The 21,494-nt window shown below is 40.9% G+C and overlaps 1 protein-coding gene across 5 annotated transcripts in view; it reads left to right on the forward strand.

Annotated features, from left to right (window-relative positions):
• The window catches only part of DPP6 (dipeptidyl peptidase like 6), a 544,191-nt gene that overhangs the window by 451,562 nt on the left and 71,135 nt on the right, over window positions 1-21,494 (forward strand). For all 5 annotated transcript variants that reach the window (XM_048324150.1, XM_048324219.1, XM_048323990.1 and 2 more), the window contains exon 8: window positions 11,326-11,446. In XM_048324150.1, coding sequence (XP_048180107.1) covers window positions 11,326-11,446 — 121 coding nt within the window. The remainder of the gene's footprint in view (window positions 1-11,325; window positions 11,447-21,494) is intronic.

The following is a 21,494-nucleotide window of genomic DNA, read 5'->3' on the forward strand; positions in this document are numbered from 1 at the left end:
TCCTATTCCAGCTGGGCTTTTGAACTGCTCTGGGTATAATTGCTGTAGGTCTATTTGTCTCTACCATTCTTTCATAGATTTTTGCATCATTATTTTCAAGCTGCTGTTCCCTCACCTTTTCTTTTTGCAATGACATCTGAATCAATATTTAGCTGTGGTCTGCTGTATGTAATTATTCTGGCTTGCTTATCTTGCTAGTTGCAAGAAAAAAAACTTCTGCCCTGTCTCCCTCTCCACCCCCATCCCCAAAGTCTATGTAAGCTCTATTTAAGCATAGTGAGGGATATTCAGGCAGATTTTTAAATGGTCCCTGCATTCTGGAAATGCAAGACTTTCAGCATAATAATGTGCCAACCTCATCCCCTTCTCCAGTGTCAGAATATGAAATTTTTTAGGGAGATGTCAGTAAGATGTAATACACATACACTGAGCACCTGGACAGGTTGCTCCTTTCCCCTCTCCCCTTGCTTTATTCAAATAAGTCCACTGGAAAAGTGTTGTGTTTAGGTTTTGTTTTGTTTCTTGGTTTGTTTTTTTTTCCTTTGATACTCTCTTTGGTTACAGTGGCAGCAGTGTCCTACTTTTAACCTTGCACATCCTTGTCATTCCTTTGTTACCCTTGGGCTTGGTGTTGGGTCCTCATTCCCCAAAGGGAGGTTTTGGCACAGTCAGTGTTATTTTCTTTGCTGAGAAATGGTCACATCCCTTCCCCTCTCAGCATCCTTGGTACTGCATCTTCATCAGTGGCAAAAGAGCAAGATATTTAAGATAATTGAAGGTGCTGCAACAAATGTTACTGAAAGAAGATGTAGGTGATTTTATTTAAAATAAGATGTTGCTCTTTCTGTGGACATGAAAGATTTCAGAGGACAAAATGGAATTGATTATTTGCCATAGAAGTTTCACCAATAAATCAGAAAGTAGCTGCCCTTACACCCAAATATGAGGCATAGGATGATGTATGTATTTCTGCTGGGGCTGAGACACTCCCACAGGCTTCCTCTGTGATTTCTTATATGTCACTTTGTTCTCTGGTGAAGTTGCAGCAATGGATTCCTACCTTTAAATGGACTTACAGAATTGATGCATTAAATGTTGCAGACATTCACAGTCTGCATTAAGGAAACTGAGTTTGTACTTACAAGAAATGCATATATCCATGGATTTACTAGCTTGGAGGAGCTCACCATCTTGTTCCTCTACAAGGAAAGTACTGAATTCTCTTCCTTTTTATGTTACTGCATTTCCTCACCTGCTGCTGTACAAGATTCCTAGCAGTAAAACACTCCAGCATTGGGTCAGTTCCACTGAAAGTAACTCCCTCCTATTACAGAAATTTCTTGAATTTCAGTTGAGATTTATGGATATCAAACAACTCTTTTTTGTTAAGAGCAGTTTTCATTTCAGAGATCTAACTGCCAAAAGTGTCTTCTTGGCTGTGCATAAGGGTCCCTGGCATCTTACAAATCAGTGGTTGGTGGGTGATGGCCATTGAAATACATGCCTATGAAAAGCGTTGTTCTTGAAAAGTGCCATGAAAATAGTTACCTTTTACTTTAGATAGCAGCAGTCACTGCTGAGAGTGAGGTGAAGTGGCAGCCATTGGGATGCCACAAGCGGGACTGAGCAGTGCCACCCAAGGGACCGTGGAGTGTCCCACCTTGGCTTGTGGTGCTCCTTCCCCAGAAACTGCCATTTACCAGACAGATGAGGAAACTTCATGAAAAATTCTGTTAGGTCTCCTCCTCCCCTGCTGGAATAGGTGTTGAGTGTTTCTACAACCAAGCTTCTAATTAAAGAGGAATATTGGAGTGACCAGCTCACTGTCCAAGGTCGGATGTGCACCTGGAGGAATCCTGAATCCCAATTGCCAGCTTCTTTATGCTGACACAAATAATCTCTCTGCTCTTCTTAGTCACGTATTCTTTCTATAACACAATAAAGTATTTTAAATGGAACACTGTATCATCTCACATTAAATAATCTAATTTACAGTCATGCCCTACATAACCATCAGAGATATTAGGTTATAGAATACAAAATAATCCATCAAGCAGAACTTAAAAGCAGAATCAGAGTTCCATACTAAGTGGTACATTTACTATTACATTCTTTTATATAACAAGGCAGTTATAAATTAAAATAACCCCATTAGAATACAGGGCAATGAAATACAAGCAGACATGGTTCTTTCTCATTGTTGAGGTGAAAAAAACCCTCTTTGCTTCCCTGAAGAACAGAAAATAGGGCAGCACGTTTTTCTTCAAACATATATTTTTAAATCTCCAGATTTGTGATAATTTTTTATTTGGCTGTACTTTGGTACATTCTAGGTGTGATTAGAATCCGTGCATGTTGTGGTCTAACCTGCTCACAGAATACAAATGGAAATGTGCAGCATTTGTAATGATGCAATGTCAGAAATGTAAAATAGCTCATAGAAAACTGAGAAGAATATTAATGCACAGAAGGACTTAAGCTGGGAGAATCAAGAGGGAAAATCTCTTCTGTACCCAGTTTAAAAGGAAAAATTTTGGGAATGTGTCTCCATTCCATAGAAATCTCTCATTACTTCTATAGTCCATTATGTGGGACTTTATCTCAAGTATTAGTTTTGACAATTTTGGATTGTCTAAAGACATTTAAACCCACAAGATCTTTATAACTCTACTGATTTCCTAAGAGAGAATCCAAGCGGGATACTTCCAAGCAAGTTTCTGAACAGACCAAATTCTGTTCTCCTGAATTCCAGGGCTTGATACTTTTTTGCCATATTTCCTCATGTAATCCTGAGCTTCATCACCTCATGGTGTGTGCAGCATCAGCTGCTCCCAGATTTCGCCTTGCCCTGCAATTTCTCCTGGTTTGAAACTGTGAGGTCCAGCAGAGCATCTCCCTTCATCAGCTCCTTCATCACCTGTGTCAGGACAAATGCCCTCCACAGACCTCCTGGGTTATCGTGCTCATGTTGTTGACCCTCCAGGAGTTAAGAGTTAAGGTGCCCCATGAGGATCAGGGTATTTGAATGTGAGGCTTCTTTCATTTATATGAAGAAGGGCTCATCTCCTTCTTCTTGACCAGCCAGTTGGTAACAGATGCTCCCACTGCTCCTTTTCTTCCTCCACCCATACCCACGCCCTACAAGGTGATCACCTCCCCCAGCACCAGAGAAAAGTCACCTCCAGACCTGGAGAGCCACATCCTCTCTCAGGAACCCTTAAGACACTGCTCTAGAGCTCTGGACGCTGTTGACAGGTATAGGAAATGTTTCTTTATTTGAAGACATGAAGGAATGCTTTCCCATTCTCTCTGACGTTTTAGTCACTTTGTTGATCGCATGTGATGAAAGCAAAGTTAAGTTCTTAATGGTTATTTTACAAGACATATTGGCAGTTTCCAAGCTATGTGGCTAAAATCAGGAGATTTGCATGATTTACTAGTGGTGACTCTTCTACACTTCCTTTCCCAAACATGCAATCGGCGCCACCAAGGGCAGCATATTTTTTGTTCAACTTTTGCAGTGATTCTGGTGGTTTCCCTTGCACAAACACTTGCATTTCTTGTCATTGCACAGATTTCCATGCAGCTAAACTCTTACACCACTGGAATCACATGTGTTCAAGTCTTCCAACCCCAGTGAGAAGGCATCAATATTGTTTTTGACGTGTTCATGGATCAGTATGATTCTTACTTGCATCAATCTGCACTACTGTATTCTCTGGCTGCAGTAGTCCCCTGGGATTTTTAAGCTCTCTGTCCTGAAAGGTTCCCTGCAGAATTATTTTAAACAGGTGTAGTCCTCATTTTGATGTAAACATTACCTTTGCCTATGTCTGAGCAAGGTAAATGTGAATTAAACTAAGATTTATCTCTTTGTGGCATACATTCAGAAACTGCTATTTCTTCTAAATCCCTGGTGTCTTAAGGAGTTAGCTTCTTACTTTGAATTAAAACAAAGATAAACCCTGATATAAAAACCTGAAACTATAGCCTTTTCTGTCAATTATTTATTAAGATGTGATTCTCTGCAATGTGCTGATTGTGTGGAAGAATTTCATTGTTTCATCACTGGTCTTAATAATGACATTTTCATTTTCTGAAGAAAAAAAAGTTGATTTAAAAATTCTTTATCTCACTCTTCCGTCAGAATTGCTATCTGTCTCTTTTCTAAATTATGATCATGAACCAATTGATGGGGAGAATGAAAATATTTTGAAGGTTTTTATCTTGTATTTTTTTATCAGTGCTATCAAACTATATTTAAATGGCAACAAGAAAAGTCTAATTAAAATTGTAGATCTTAATATGTAAGCTCACTGGTGAGGAGCAGTTTATGGTTTTATTACCCTTTTTGAAGAACTGATACGAGCTGGTGTAATCACATCATATGCATTAGGAAAAACACTAATGACAGAATACATTAATGACAGCTATTTGAACATCAAAGTTTGCATTTTATGAGGCTCAAAAGAAGAAATTGGCAGAGGATTCATTAAATAATGCATAATCAATCAGCAACAAGCTTTAGAACTGATTTTGAGTTGATCACACATTTTTCTGCTGAAGTTGATGTAAGAGCAATAACTACAAAATGCCAAGACCTTTCCGGTACGATGCTCGTCACACTTCCTTGATATCACAAAATGAAAACACAATTATTGTATCTGCTTCAAGATGCTACATGGATGAGGACAGGCCCATGCTAATTGTGTGTGGTACAGACAGGTTTTAGCTTGAACAAACAGCAGGGAATCTCTCCCTCTGCAGCTTTTCATTTTCACAGTCCTCAGCTTCCAGGTTTCATCTGGCAGCGTGAAAACAAAACCGGCTTAAGAAGTGATGCCTCCAAAATATTTGGATGGAATTAAAGAGCACTGGAAATGGTGGAGAGAAAGGAGAGGTCTCTCTGTATGTGCATACCAGGAAGGGTTTGATCATGATCAAATCTACTTGTGTCCGTGATCTGACATTTCCAAACCCCATTTACAAGATGTGACTCTGTTACAGACCTCAGCCAGCTACTTAGCATATAAATAAAGACATAATACTTTTCCACTTCCTGAACATATTGGTAAGATAAATCTGTGTATTTTCCAGAGGCTTTCCGATCAATGTGATGAATAACATCATATAAATATGTAAATAGTTAATATAGAGTTCAGCACAAAACATTCCTGTTGTTGAAACCCAAAAGAAAATGAACAGGAGTCAGACTATTCTAAGGAAGTATCTTATGCTGAAAAGTTTTTAATAAAAGTCCTTGATTAAAGGGACTTTAAACCCCCCTTGTGGCATTATTGTGGTGGGTTGCTAAGCAAGCTGCCCTATCACTCCCTCTCCCCAATGGGCATGGGGGCGAAAATTCTGTGAAAATCTCATCAGTGGAGTTAAGGACAGAGGGATCACTCACTAGTTGCCATCAGGGCAAAACAGACTCAAGTTGGGGAAATCAATTTGATAATTTGCCATTAATTGTAACAGAATTGTGAGAGTGAGAAACAAAACAAAATCAAGCACTGCTTCCCTTCCTCCCCCTCCTCCTCCACTGACCATGGTGTCTGCAAGTCTGTTTCTCTCACATTTTCTCGCTCACATACAAAACCAGCATTTTTACCCTTTTATAAATACATTTTCACAGATGCACTAGCAGCATCCCTGATGGGGGCTCAGCTTTGACCAGTGACAGGCCTGTCGCTTTTCACAGACTTTTTTTTTCTTTTTTAACTGATTCTGCAAAATAAATACAAGCATTTCTGAGAGACGCAAAAAGTTTTAAGATTATTCTGTTTCCTTGTTAATTATTCAGAATATGCTCTCAGGTAAACTGGTTTTCTAGCAAAACAGCAGAAAAAAAACTAAAAGAAAAGTTTAACATTAAAAACAAGAAACAATGAAGTACATTATGTTGGATGAGAATAGTATGTTTATTTGTAGTTCTATTTCCCCACTCACTGTGTCTTCCATTTTGTGACCAGTCTTTTTAAGCCTCAAAGGAAGCTTGAACTGATTTTGAATTTAAAACAGGGTTTTGTGGTTTAACCCCAGCCAGCAGCCAAGCCCCACACAGCTGCTCACTCCAGTGGGATCAGGGAGAGAACCAGAAGAGTAAAAGCCAGAGCACTTGTGGGTGGAGATAAAGACAGTTTAACAGGGAAAGGAAAAGCTGTGCACACAAGCAAAGCAAAACAGGGAATTAATTCACTGCTTCCCATGGCTGGGCAGGTGTTCAGCATCTCCAGGAGAGCAGAGCCCCATCACACATATCAGTGACTTGGGAAGACCATCAAGAAGCACCAAGAAGCACCATCACTCAAAATGTTCCCCTCTTCCTCCTTCTTCCCCCCATTTTATATACGGATCATGGTGGCACCTGGTCTGGGATATCCCTTGGAGCAGTTTGGGTCGCCTGTCCTGGCTCCTCCCAACTTCCCAGGCACCCCCAGCCTCCTTGCCTGCATGGCAGCACCAAAAGCAGAAAAATCCTTGGCTTTGTGCAACCCCTGCTCTGCAATAACAAAAATATCTCTGTATTATCAACCCTGTGCTCAGCACAAATCCAAAACACATCCCTATACCAGACACTGGGAAGGAAATTAACGCTACCCCAGCCAAACCCAGCCCAGAGTGTCAAGGCAAGGCTTTGTGCCTCTCTGTTCATGAGGGCCAGCTCTTGTTGAGCAAACTCTCCATGTCAAAGGGCCAACCTTTCCATGTTATCTATTCTCTCACAGATAAATCCTGTGGGCTCACCCTGCAGTGTGGAAATGTGCATTTTAATGTGTAGGAAACATTTACACTTCCCAATGTGCTAATAATTTAAAGTAATGAGCACCCAGGCATTTACTTTATGCTAAATTTGAGTGACGCAGCTCATTTAGTTGACAAGTGATATGCTAGAAATTGTGGGATAAAGAGAACATAAACTTAGAATGCCACCCTACAGCTGGAAAATAAATAGGAGCAGTAAAAATGCAGATTAGTGCACATGAATCTATTTTCTTTTGGTCTATGGAGAAACAGGAATTTCACACACCTCTTTGGAAGGAAGGTGGGTTGAACAACTGTAAAAGGAGGTGTAGTATTCACCTACTCAAAATAGTTGGTCACTGTGACTTTTTAAGTCTTAAGGAGATTATTTTCATTATATTCCTGAAAAGATCCATAAATTAATCAATTTAAAAGTACCAATATGTTAATTAATGCAGCATAATTACTGAATACCACTCTGGGTCAGTTTGGTAGAGGGTATTATTTCAGAAGCCATTAAGCAGTTGCAAATGCTTAAGCATTTTAAATAAATCCTTGAATCAGTGTCGTTAAGGCTCTTGTATCTTTGAAGTGAATTAAGTTTAATTTGTTGTTAGATCAAATATTTACCTTACTGTACAAATTTATCTTACTAGATACTTAAGCTTTGACTTTTCTTCCTGTCTCAGGCTCCAGAATCAGTCTCATATTTTTTTCTCCAATTTTAGTTGTGTCGTGCAAGGATGTCAAATGGTTTGAAGTAATCAATTCTAACACCAGCTGCAAACAGGCATGGATTTCTTCCCAGAGCACAGGAGTTAGTGCTGTGCTGATACCTGAGGCTGAAGGGGGTATGTCTGAAAGTTTCAGGTGACGTCCTGAGCCACATAAAGCCAAAAGCAAAACCTCCATTGATTTTTATTATCCTGGGATTAAGTGAATGCATTTGAAAAACCCCAAACTTTAGCTTAATCCCCTCAGATTTTCCAGTTATTTTTGTTAAGTGTTTAATCTTTTGGGCATCTGTTAAAACATCCAGCAGAAAGAGAGGTCTTCTGCTAGATCCAGTGGCAAGAATTTCCATATGTTAATCCTGATTTCATTAGGAAAAATAATCTAGGTTTCATTGGTTTGCCTGTTGTTTTGGAGAAATAAAAGGGTGGAAATACATTTTTCCTTTTTTCTGTGTCCTGTCTGTTGTCTTGTAGAGCTCATATCTTCCTTGCTTTTCTGTAGAGTTAGAAATTTCTGTTTCTTCAATCTATGTATGGATGTTTCCATTCTTATTATTTATTTCAGAATATCCTCTTTCCTCTACATTGAATGTGTCATGATGAAAATGGACATGGTATTCAACACAGGGCTCTTCCTGATTTAGCACAGCTTGATTTTCCATGCCAGTAGCTGTGTTCAGTGTTGGATTTTAAGGCACACATATTGCAAGAAATTCTGGGGTAAAGTCTTGCTCAGATATGGACATCAAAAGAGAAGACACCAGAAATTTGGGCTCTGCTCTTCGTCTCCTGTACACAGAGGCATAAAACTGATCTTGATCCCTTCTGTCATCATTTTAAATTTGTCTAGGGCTGCTATGCAAAGCTGGCATAAAGTAATGTGAAAGTGATGTCTGTACATATATTTACTATTTTTCTTTACTAAAATTTCTCATTGTCTAATTAGCTGACAGGATTGATCATTTGATAGAAAGCACTGCTTTGATGCCATAAAACCAAAACAGTAAAAATTGTTACACAGGTATTTCACAATAACTTCAAATATGTTTCTAACATGGGATGTGAGGTAATCCAAAGACATTTCTTTCTTGATGAATAACAGAAGTCCAAAAGCTTTTTCTTAATTTATAAGATACATTATACAGAAATCTTACTTATGCTGCTTCAGTTATCTTTTATCTTGATTATGGTTGACATTTTTAGGGTACAAGGCACTGTAGTTAGGAGGATAATTTTTAAATCTCCATGAGGTGCTGCCATTTGGCTCTGAATTATATGGGAGACAGTTTGAAGTCAGAGCACTATCTTATTTTTCCACCACAGCTACCAGATACCTCACACAGCCTGATGAGTGCAATGAAGCTTTGAAAGACCCAGCAGTGAAGGTGGAAAACAATGCAGTTCTTTAAAAAGGGAAGGGCAGGAACAGGTTGTCAATCCACCTTCTTTGTTTTTCCTGTAAGCTCATGTAACACTGAATATAGTAGAAAATATTGCAAACCTTCTTTTGCTGGAAGAATTTTGGCAAGGGAAGGGTTGCATCACTTGAATAAATCCACTTGATTGTGTGCCTGTCACAGAAGAGCTCTCACCCAAGCACCCCTTAGCACATTTAGTACTCAGACACAGAGATTTGGATTTATTTGGACTCAGAGTATCTTATTCTGCTAAGTCTTCACTTTTTTTTTTCACATTTAAGCTTCAAAAACCTCCCCATATGCAGATTAGCTAACAGATAAAATTCTTTACTTGGAATCCTTTATCTGGCCCCTCTGTTTACTAAAATTCAAGGTAGGAAAGAGAAAGTAGTATCTTCCACAATGTATTTTTAACTTTCAAAACCTATTAATTGAATGAAGCTCTTCTTAGTTTAAAAGGAAAGAGAGCAAGCTACAGCTTCAGTAATAATTTTTACCTTTAGGCAAACCTGCTATAACTCCTGCCAAAATTAAATTAAGGTCTATACTTTCTTCTGGAATCTTTCCAGCTCATCTTTGGGTGAAACATGTACCATAATAGGATGTGAAACAGAAGATGAAAGCAAATATTTTTCTCAGTTCTGTCTTTTCATAACTTGAGAAATTACATTCTAGTATCGTGGTAAAGATACATAACATTTATTCCAATATCTTCAAGTATATAAAAACCCATCTGTATATGTCTACTAAATTATATTAACAGTTTGCATTTCAGTCTAAATAGCTTACTGATACATCTTTTCAGCTTGAATAGACTTTTAAAATATTTTAAAGACAGGGATGGGGAGCAGAATAAAGCCCTCATAATCCAAGGTGCAAGGGTCAGTGATCTGGCACACCTCTTAGACACACACAGCTCTATGGGGCTGGATAGGATCCATTCAGCTGGATGTGGGAGCTGGCAGAAGTGCTCTCTGAGATACTTTCCATCATTTACCAACAGTCCTGGCTAACTGGGAAGGTCCCAGTTGACTGGAGGGCAGCAAATGTGATGCCCATCTACAAAAATGGCCAGTGGTGTGAGGTTCAACAGGGCCAAGTGCTGGGTCCTGCATTTGGGTCACAACAAGCCCAGGCAGTGCTAGAGGCTGGGCACAGAGTGGCTGGAAAGTGGCCCTGCAGGAAAGGACCTGGGGGTGCTGGTGAACAGCAGCTGAACATGAGCCAGGTGCGCCCAGGTGGCCAAGAGGCCAAAGGCATCCTGGCTTGTATCAGAAATGGTGTGGCCAGCAGGACCAGGGTGGTGATTGTCCCTCCATACTGGGCACTGGTGAGGTTGCACCTCAAACCCTGTGCTCAGTTCCCTCACAACAAGAAAGGCTTTGACGGGCTGGATCATGTCCAGAGAAGGGCAACGGAGCTGGGGAAGGTTCTGGAGCTCCAGTCTTAAGAGGAGTGGCTGAGGGAGCTGGGATTGTTTAGCCTGGAGAAAAGGAGGCTCAGGGTTATCAGTCTCCACGGCTTCCTGAAAGGAGGCTGTAGTGAGGGGGGATCCGTCTCTTTTGCCAAGAGGTTAGACAAGAGGAAATGGCCTCAAGTTGTGCTGGGGAACTTTAGGTTGGATTCTAAGAGCAATTCCTTCACAGAAAGGGTTGTCAAGCATTGGAACAGGATGCCCATGGCAGTGGTGGAGTCCCCATCTCTGAAGGTATTTAAAAGATGTGTAGATGTGGCACTGGGGGATGTGGTTTAGTGGTGAACTTGGCAGTGCTGGATTAATGCTTGGACTCAGGGATCTTAGAATCATAGAATGGTTTGGGTTGGAAGGGACCTTAAAGACCTTAAGGGTCTTTTCCAACCAAGTGATTCTGTGATTCTGTGACTCTCCTTAGAGCAGGATGTGTTTCACTTTGGGGTGAGGGGACAGGAACTGTGCTATCGATGACAGCGAAATGCAGAACAAAGTTTTTAACCACATGATAAAGACTAATGCCATGGAACCATATTTTTGTTATTGGCTGGCTAAAGCTTTACTTCCTGATCAGCATTTAAACACATAAATAAAGAGCCTGATTCACAGGAGCATTTCACAGCAATAGATCTAACAATGCTCAAAACCTGAGCAATGGCATTCTTCATCTCATGCCCTCTAACTGAACTGTTCGATTTCTGAAATGAAGACAGGAGTGAGAGAAATAAAGCTTGTATCAAAGCACCAAGGCTTCAGTTTGTTGTAAATTAGCATCTTTCTATTAGCTGATGGCATTGGAAGCAAGCTGTGGAAATCCTTTTTTGACAAAAGATGCCATAAAACTGTGATATGTGATTTTGTACTGCCAATTATTGTAAAAGCACAATGCAACATTTTATGCTGAAGCCACTGCTTAATGCTGTTCTCTTTTTCTTTTTTTTTTCCTTCAAATCAGATATTTATCTTTGAGAATAACATCTATTACTGTGCCCATGTGGGGAAACAAGCCATCCGAGTGGTCTCCACAGGAAAGGAAGGTGTTATTTTCAATGGCCTCAGCGACTGGCTGTATGAAGGTAGGACACGACATTTAGGCCAGCAGCTAGTTATGAGTTTAAGTTACACTCTAGAATTACAGACCTTGCTGGAATTAGACATCCAGCATTGCATTTCTGGGCATGGGTGGACCACGGAGCTGAAAACCTGCTATTCCAACAGTTGCCTGATGTACTGGACTGGAAATAATGTGAAATGATGTAAGAATTCTGTTTTCAGGCTGTTTTCTTTCCCTTAGTCCAAAGGTAATAAATCACTGGGCTTTAATGAACAGAACTGCTTCATTATTTAATGGCACCTGCAATCACTCATAGATGTGCCAGTTTTCAAATCACAGAAGAGGACAGAAATGGGGAGGGAAAGGGGTTCTATCTTAAAGGAAAAAGCGAGGAAATAATTTTACTTGATGAGCTGTTTTCCACAGAACTAGGTGGGCCTTGGAAGCTGCCCAGATCTTGCCACCTAAAAAAAATTCCTAAAAGCAGACCCCAGTAATTGGCTTCTTTCCTGTGGAGTGGAGGGTCATCTCTGGAGCACTGCTTTTCTTTGATCCTTTCGTCTGGCAAAGGGCCATTTAGGTGTCTGTGAGCAGCTGCTTGAAAAGTGATCTCAACTGCTCATTAGCCTAGGAGAGCATTGCCACCCCCCCCAAGTTCTTTTGGGGGTTGTTGTAGGCTTTTAAACTCATATATCAGAATAAAAATTGTAATACACACATTCTCCCCCCCATGTATATATATATACATAAACATATATATATATATATATATATGTATATATATATATATAAAACAGGCACACAACATGCATACTGCTCTCTGTTGCTGGCTAATGCCAGCAGCTCTTTCTCACAAGGATCCTGACTTTTGGACCTGGCAGTGTCTCTTTCCTGTGGTACAGCTTCCCTCTAAAGTCACACTTTTTCCTACAGGTCCCAGCACAGTGCCAAGGTTTTCTTACCTCTACAGAGAGGAAGTTTCCAGATACATCTATTAACTGTGTCCTGTTGGCTGCTCCCAGTTTTTTTGAGGCTTAATAGAACAGAATAGGTTGCAAAATGCCATTAACAGTTAATTGGTGTAAAAATATGAACCACTACTTAAATTGGTCTGTATCACAGCTAAACTGGGGCCCTTGGACTCAAGAATGAGGGAATTAAAATAAATTAGTTTGTTTGTCCCTCCCAAAGAAGCTGATCCCATAAATCAGCATACAAACTTGCCAAACACATCAGTGGAAAAATCTGATAGGGGTTTATTACTTTTGCTAGCTAAACATGTGTTTCTACTAAAATACAGCACATTTACAAGTAAACATCCTCCTTGTGCTGTGAAAGCACTTTGTAACAAGAGAAGAGGCTAAGAAATTACAAAATGCTAATTTTCTTTCACTTTATTTATTAATTTGCTGGTGAAGTTGTGGGCAGGTCTGTTTGACTCTGTAGGTCAAATGTGCCTACTACTACCCATATTTTGCTGATAAACATCATTTACTACATCAGGTCTCCTCGCAGAGTCTCACACATAGCACCACGCTGAGAGGAGTTTGTCAGGCCCGTGAACTCTGAGCACACCAGCAAGCCCAGGATGACACTTGTTTTGCTGACACATATTTTTATTCAATTACAGGATTGCTCAGGCAATTTCTTGGCTGACATTGACTTTCAGGTTTGCCCTCTGTAATGAATTTTCTTGTTAACTTTATGTTAATATACTCGGGTAAGAAATGAACGTGTGATCGAGTACAGTCTGGTTATCCCAAGCTAGGTTCTGTAACCTGTGAGGCATGAGGCAGATTAGGACCACTGAACCTGCTGTTCACTGGCAGTATGTTTGGGAGAAATTGGGAAGTGGAAATGTCACTTTGTGTCCAAATACAGTTTGTATTAAACTAAATAATTCTCTTATTTCACAAGCAAGGTGTAGAAGGTCCCACAGGAAAACCTGATTTAAACGTTCCCAACTAATGGGAATCCAGCATCAAATCCAGAGGTGCACTGTGTGAGCTGAGCTCCTTCTCTTGTCATCACTTGTGCAGTCCTCATGGAGGCAAAGCTGGGACCAGTGTCAGGACAGAGGACTTGTCCAGATGCTTGAACAAGCTGTGGGGCCAGGGTGTCGGATGAGTCTGCAGTGTTCAGGTGCCAGCTCTCTACATGCATGGATGGATGGAGCAGGATCCAGAAGAAGTTGGATATTCCATGGGGATAAACAGATAGGGACAACTGAGAAATGAGAGACATCTTCCCAGTGGAGTCAAAGGGAATCCAGTTCTGGTTGCCAGTGAGGCTGAAGCTTTAACCTGGGATACTCTGCCAACACACTATCCCCAAAACCTTTGTTCTTCCAAAGTCTCTCCTTTTCTTGGATGCCACCTCTCAGTGGGATAAACTTGGACAACATTTTAAATCTGAACTTACCTGACTGGAAATGCTTGAAAACTTGGCAAAGACTGAAATGTACCACGTCAAGTCTATTTTTGCTCTTCACTCGTTCCTGCTGTGGTTTGTAGCCATGCCTTCCCCACCTCCCCAGCCGAGCTGGGTGGGATGCTCAGGCCCGTGTTTGTTTGCTGCTGTCTCAGCGAGCTACCAGGATGAACCCTGAGCATATGCAGAAATCTCCCTCCATCTGTGCAGCCAGCTCCAGCAGATAGTCTGCAAAGGAGCTTGTGAGAATCAGGATCACAGAGAGTTCAGCACACTCCTCTTCGCTCCCGTGCTCTTTTTGTTGCTGAAGTTCTGTGACCCCTGGCAGCGACAGCAGAGCCTCCTTGAAGCGCCTGTTGGGTTACTGTGGCAGCTCACAACCTGCTTCTCACTTCCCTAAGTGCAGCACAGAAAATAAAACTCGGTGTTTTCTATTTGGGGAAGATGACTTTTAACGACTTTTATCTAAGTAGCAAGAGCACACCAACAACCCCCCCCGACCTTTCTGAGAGCTGTTTGCACAGTGAGCTCTGCAGATGGCAACCCAGCAGTGCCACCCTTTGGGGTAACTCCTGACACTTCACAAGGATGGCAGACCCGGGGGGACACTTTTCTTCATAATGTCATTGCTTTTGTCACAACAGAATAGATGTGCTGCACTGTTAATCACAGGTTTTTCCTAAGTCCAGAAGCACAGCAGATCCAGAGTAAATTTGACAGGCTTTTTGCCCTGGAAAAATGCAGACGTTCATTTCAATTCAAGTTAAGCTCTGCTTTTGTAAATTTGCCAAAGGAGAAGAAATTTCTTCGAGGTATTTATGCTGATCTGTTGACTTTTGATAATATAGTGAAAAACATTTCAAATCAATCAGAGCTTAATCTACTTAGTGCATTTAGCTGGAAGGTTATAGATTGATACATAGATTACTGTAACATGAAAGCATAGATTAAACATGGGGTTTATTACTAAAATAAGCATTGACAAGGTTTTCATAGTCTGACTTAACATTTTCAGAGCTGTGCCTGATAGATGCTTGTACTAAAATCGAGTGATATCCTATAAAAGAGAGTTTAAAGTTCTGCAGCTGAAATCAGCTACACATTTAAATGCATAGCAGCAGCAAAGAGTGGGTTTTATTTCAGTTTGCTGTATGATCATTGTTGGTTTGAGAATATGTTTTAGCAATGATAAGTCTTACAGATAATTTTAAAGCAAGTGCTGGTATAGCAAAAAGGACTTCCAAAGCAATAGGATAAGAGTATTTATATATTCTGTATATAAGTACTAATATCTTAAAGATAAGGTGCATTTAAAAATTAAGTTGCAGGTAAAATTAATTTCATTCATGCGCTTTTTTTAGAGCACTCTTCCACAGAAGTTAATTCTGTCATGGTGTAATTAAAGTATCTTAATTTGCCACCAAGCACTTGGAGAGGCTGTTCAGATGTTGTGAGGAAGTGTGGCAGCAAGGCATTCTGATGGAGGTCACCTCTGTGATTCTGTTAAGTGAGAAGGAGCAGGTTGAGGCGTCCCTGTGTTGCAGTTTGGAAGTTTGTTGATTTTGGGTTTGTGTGATTCTGAATCCTGAGGAATGAGGCTGGAGGACTTCCCTCCATACCAGCATGTTGCTGCCAGAGCAGGAGCAGCCCAGCAGGGTAATTCAGGGTCCCTTTAGCAGGACAGGGACCTCCTCTGGGCTGCACTGCTATGAAATCCTGGTGTGGTCTCCTGTGAGCAAGCCTATGTTCACAGATAAAGGTGGATAACTTCTGGTGTTATGCTCTGAGTGCATGCTTGGAAGTTCTGGGGGAGCAGGATGTGACACAATGGCGTGTGCCACTGTCACTCCTGGAAGGGGAAGGAAGGATTTTCACCTCTAGATGGTCCTATGCCATGAATAAAGTGTAAAACTGAGTGTGAAACTCGCTGCATGTGTGTTCAGATATAAGAGTAGAAACTAGAAAAATGTAGGAGCTATTTTGCAACTTGGTCTGTGAGACACATTTGTGGTGATTTGGGACTTTGGTAAGAATTGATTGTGAGTAAAAAAGTAAGCACTGAGTTAAGAAGTAAGAATTGCATGTGAGTTACTCCCTTATCTCGTGTCACTGTCAGAGATCAGAGGATCAGAGGCTGTCTCTAAATTTGTAAGTCTCTAAATCTCAAGATCATCTCAAAGTGAGAATTCCCATTCCAGACTTTGTCCTGACACCATGGTTGTGACATCTCATCTGGACATCTCCTCATCCTCAGACATCAGAGGGAACCACTCCTGGCAGCCAAGCCCCAGCCCCAGCTCCCACAGCACACATTTTAATCTCTTGTGTAGTATGAGCTTTGCACAGCCGTCCTTTAAAACTGATACTCTGCTTTGTTGAGCTTAATGCACAGTGGTGTTGCTGTGTTTCTTTTTTTGCTAGGAACCAGGAGGAGGGGGGAAAAAAAGACTCTTTTTCAGAGATGACTCCTATGCCTTATTAATCTTCATTTTGTCTGCCTCTTGTGTGATCACCAACAGATCCTCTTGTGTGACTTCGCAGTGACACCTGGTGGGAGAGGCCAGGATGTCATCGTCATTAAGACAATGAAACTGCAGAATTTTTTGCTGCAAGATCTAGGAAAGGCTCCCAGTTTCCCCTCACATACATTTCCCTGAAACTCTCTCTGAGCTTATGGGAACTACACATCCAAAGCCACTGGCTGATTCATGCTAATAGTGCTTCTGTTCCTTTTGTACACTTTATAAAGAGAGGAAAGAGAACACAGTAATAAAGAAAAATCTTTTCCATAATTTAATCAGCATCTCACAAAAAAATATCAGAGGGTATATTTAGAACATGTATGACTGGTCTTGGAAGTGCAGCGCCTGGCAGGAGCTGCCAAATCAAATATCAGTTATTTTGAGCTGTATCTTTTATGCCTATAGCATTTCAAGCAAGTGAAGTAGACGTATTTCTTATGTTTAGAAATATTAATTCTGTTCCTCTGGAAGTGGTCTTAGTACTGGGAAAACACTCAGTAAGTCTGCTGAAGCAGTGCCTTACCTAATTCATCTGTGCGCTCAATTTTTCATTGTATAACATGAGAAAGCTGAACTTCTGCTTGGAAACAGGAACTTTGATGGTCAAATTATACCTGAATTTGAAAAGGAACATTCATAATTAGGCTGAAAACAAGTATGTCCTGAAGTTCCTGTTTAGTGCCACCAGAGAAGGAGATGACATATCCTTGTGTTTCACAGGCAGGTCTAACCTTTCCCAGTAATTAGAAGGTCCAAAACCTGGTGGGGGAGAATGAGATGAAGAATTAGACTGACTCATCACTGCATTTTTTAAGATACTCCAGATAAATAAATCTCTTTCCATGCAAAAGCCATTTCTGCAGACAGTAAAGGAAATGGGACTACAGCCTTAATGGGACTACAAATTATTCCATTTTGACAAGGTATGTGAAGAATCATTGGGACACAGAATACAGATTTTACTTTGTTTTTATGAACTTTCACATTTTCAGTCACAAAGAAAATATTCCATGGACATGGGTAAATTTGCAGTTCTACACAGCTGCTGTGGTGTAAAGGGAATTTGGGAAACATTTGAAACTGGGAAATGGCATGAGATAGTGCCAGAAATGCAAGTCTAAAAACCATTAGTTTACTCTCAAGTATGTGCTGATAATTTTTGAGGTTTTTGGGGGAAGCTGCATGGAATTTGTTCCCTCATTTGTGTGCTTGGTCAGGTGAGGTAGCAGAAGCAGTGTGGTACTTCGGTGACATTGCCACCATAGTAAAACAGGAGGTTTTCCTCTGTTTTGCCTTTCAGACATCATTCAGTGTTGCCCATTCAGTACACTCAGCTGCTGTGCAGCACTTGGGGCCATACAGGTCCCAGTTAGCCATTCTTTAGCTGCCTATTGAAGGTGACTGCACTTTTATGTGCACACTCATTTATACCAAATGCACATAAAATCTGCCCAGTTTAGTTGCTGTCAGAGGATGAAGAGCAGCTCTTGACCTCAGCCACGTGTTTGAAGTGGATGTTTCCGCCATACATAATTCTGTTGCAAGGAAGATGAACTAGATGCAACATTATTTTGCTTTATTCATGTTAAAGCAGAGAAAGAGAGTCTTATGCAGGGAGGGTCTTAAATTTCACCAGATGATGTCATGAAAGGTTCTGTAGAAGTTCCCTCACCTCCTTGCTTTGGCAGACATTCCTCTGTTCCAGGGAAGCTGACCAGGAAAAGGCTTCTGGCCCCGCTCAGCTGGCAAAGGTCAGGGAAAATTGAACCATTTAAAATGCACATTGTGAATGCCTGCCTGGAAATCAGCAAGCTCCTGAAAACTTTAAAATGTGCTCTTGTCTGGACTGGCTTCAAAATCCAGCACTGCACCATGAGAAGCCCTGCCAGCTCTAGCCCAGTCCTTAACCTTCCCTTTCTGCAGAAGGTTGTTTGGAAGGAGGATGCCAGCCAAAACCAACACCTGTCATCCTCTAATTTTTGGATCATCATCACTCAGGCTTCAGGATGGCTTTTGGAAGGAAAAGAGAATATTATTTACTGTGGTCAGTGATCTCTTTGGGGCAGTGGAAAGGAAGCCAGTTGTTCCTCCTGATGTTGCAGCTCAGCCAGCAGCTGCTGGTACCTTAAGAGGTGTTCAGTGAGTGAAGTTGTTTTCAATTTGCCCTGAAGCCCTAGTAGGTATCACAAAATAGGTATTGTATCACTAGAGTAAAATATTTCCCAAAAAATGGTGTATTGTGAGTTGTATAACAGAGCTGTTACGGTTTTCTGCTTGCACACAAGTTCTATTTCTCTGCACCAATTTTATTACAGTGGCCTTGGGTTAAATTGCCTATTGGAGATCTGTGTCCTCATTTTCTGACTATGCTGGTATTTTTAATAACTAATTAGTATATTAGCACTTTAGATATTGCAGAACAGATTTTGACCTATGCCATGCTAAGTTGAAGTCTGGAATAACTCCATAGAAGATAATCGTGATGTCCTGGATCTGCACCAGGATGCTGAATGAGAGGCTGTTGCTGTGATATTTGTGCTTTATGTCCACTATCAGGGTGTCAGAGGAAATATCTTAAAACATTATTATTCCCAGAAAATAAAGAGTGGCATGTTAGAGACTATTTTCAAATCCAATCAAATTTAAAAGCCATGCTTTTCCTCCATAGAATCATTTCTGTGGTTTGATAGTATAAAACACAGAAAATGTGTTTAGGTGATCAGGTTTACTGCGTGTAAAACAAAAATGCATCATTTCTGTGTTGGTAGAACTGAGCTTGGGGGCTGTGACACATGTAAGAGTCTTCCAGGCTGTAGAATGTTGTAAGAGATTAAAAGAATTTAATTACTTTGTACGAAAAGGATGTACAGTATTATAGGGTGGAAATATAGCTGTTAGGACATGTTTCCCAGGGATACTGCAGGGATCTCTGTCCTGGGGGATTTTTAAGAGTGAATTTAACAGATTTTTGTCATGGGTTGTTGAGATAAACATCAATCCTATTTCAGTGCAAGGAGGGGATTAGATGACTTCTTTGGGCTTCTTCTAGAGCTAAAATTTTATGATCTTATGTATAGTTTTGATGGCTTTTTCTGATATCTTTGCAGTTAGACATTTTGGCTCTGAGATTACAAGGAATGCCTGGTTTTATATACAACAGGGTAAATACACATAAACTGGTTGTACTCGATGGTTGTAGGGAATGGAGCTCTCTATCATGATAAATTTATATGTGCTTCATTATTTCCCTGAGGAAAATTGGTCATTTCCTTCTTCTGAGGATGTCCATGAACTTTTATTTGAAAAACATGTTATAAAGAAAGAAAGCTTAATGTTTTTAAAGTGCTGCAATCAAGAAGTGATTACAGAAAGAACAAAGAAATTGAAAGATAGTCATAGAAATTTTATGTTAGTGTGTAATTCCATCAATTTGACCTAAAAAGTAATTTCCTGTAGGTTTTTTTCTTGGTACAGCCTTGCTTGTGGAACTTAAGGGGCCAGTGCAAAAGCTGCAGGCTGTTTAAATAGCTTTCCTATTTGTCTCACTGCTCCCTGGCCTGAATAAAGAGTATCTGTCTTAAGAAATAAAAAAAAGCAAAAATGAATGTACTCTGTCCAAATTTAGAACAAGGGAAAGCTACATGAAAGGGATGAAAATTCTGCTGAGATATGTGATTCTCACTAGAGAGCAGGCCTGTCCGTTGTTGTATAATAGCAGGGAAATCAAAAGAATATCCAAAATGATGACACAAGTCAGATTATAATTTTTGTACATCAGCTTCCCTAATTTAAAGGGAAAAAAAATTAAAAAGGACAAAGAATCAAATTGAAGTGCAGTTTAAAATACACAACTCCAAATCCTAATGCCATCTGGAAGCAATCAGAGGTCAGAGTGGGTCTGTGACTGGAAGAGCAGAGAAGTAATGACATGAAATGCAAAGGGTGAATCAGTACCCTGAGGACCTGGGAGGCCCCCACAGAGCTGGGGACCTGGGAGGCTGGCTGGGGACCTGGGAGGCCCCCACAGAGCTCAAGTTCATGGTTTCCTCCAGCAGAGATTAAATCTTTGTATGTGAAATAAGAAAGAGGTTAAATCTTTGTATGTGAAAAACAACCTTCCGTGTTCCTGTGTGTGCTGCCTGTGCTTGGCATTGTGTGAGGCGTGTTGACCAGCATGCTCAGATCCTGGGACTGGGAAAACAACGCTGTTTTTTCCAGCACTGTCTCAAGCTACCAGCTCTCCACTGGGGGCCTCAGATCTTTAAGACATGAGGCATGTGGGTGATACAGTGCAGGGTATTTTTCAAATTGTGCCAAGGAAGCCCAGTGGTGACTGCAATGTTGATGTCAACCAGGACACAGAGCTGATCCTGGCTGGGTTCTGCTCTGTGTCAGGACAACTGAAGAGCTGGAACAGATCTTTAAAACTATCAATTGACATGCCAGCAGTTCCTGAAAGATAAAGCATCCAGGGATTATATCACCCTCAACACTCAATTAGTTTACATTGCTATAAGTAACTACCATATGGTGTAGCTTCTGCACCAGCTGCTTTCCAGTCTTCAACGAGTACAGGTCTAAGGGGAAACTATGCCGTGGGGTTAACAGTAATTAGAAAAGTGGGGGAAAATAGCAGGTTTTAAAGATGATCTTAAAGCTTTTGGATGGGTTAAGCAGTAAAATACAAGTGGCCAGGGATGCGTTGGCTGCCGTGTGCCAGGCTGGGAATGCCAGGTGCCTGCAAACACCACACACTTGTGCACAGCAGCCAGTGTGGGACAGCAGGGACCAAATCCAGAAGGATGTCAGAAACCTTCAGTCCTGTCCTGGGATGAGGTCTGCAGAGACCAAGCAACTGCTCAGACCTGCTCTGTGCTCTGCCTTTTGGCAGCCCTTGCCCACATCCACTGGGATTTCTCAGTGTCTGGAGGTGGAGGGACTCGTATTGAGGCATGTTTCATGGCCCATCAAGGCAGAGCCAGACAGGGGGATAAGACCAGGAACAAACCCGTGTCGTGATGTCTGCTCAGCTCTGCAGCCTCCAGCAAGAACAGCATCAACCTCTTCTGTGTTGCATGGCCTCTTCGCCTGTTTTCCTCTCTTTCCATTACAAATTGA

The sequence above is a fragment of the Corvus hawaiiensis genome, chromosome 1, assembly GCF_020740725.1.
Source record: "Corvus hawaiiensis isolate bCorHaw1 chromosome 1, bCorHaw1.pri.cur, whole genome shotgun sequence".
NCBI lineage: Eukaryota > Metazoa > Chordata > Aves > Passeriformes > Corvidae > Corvus > Corvus hawaiiensis.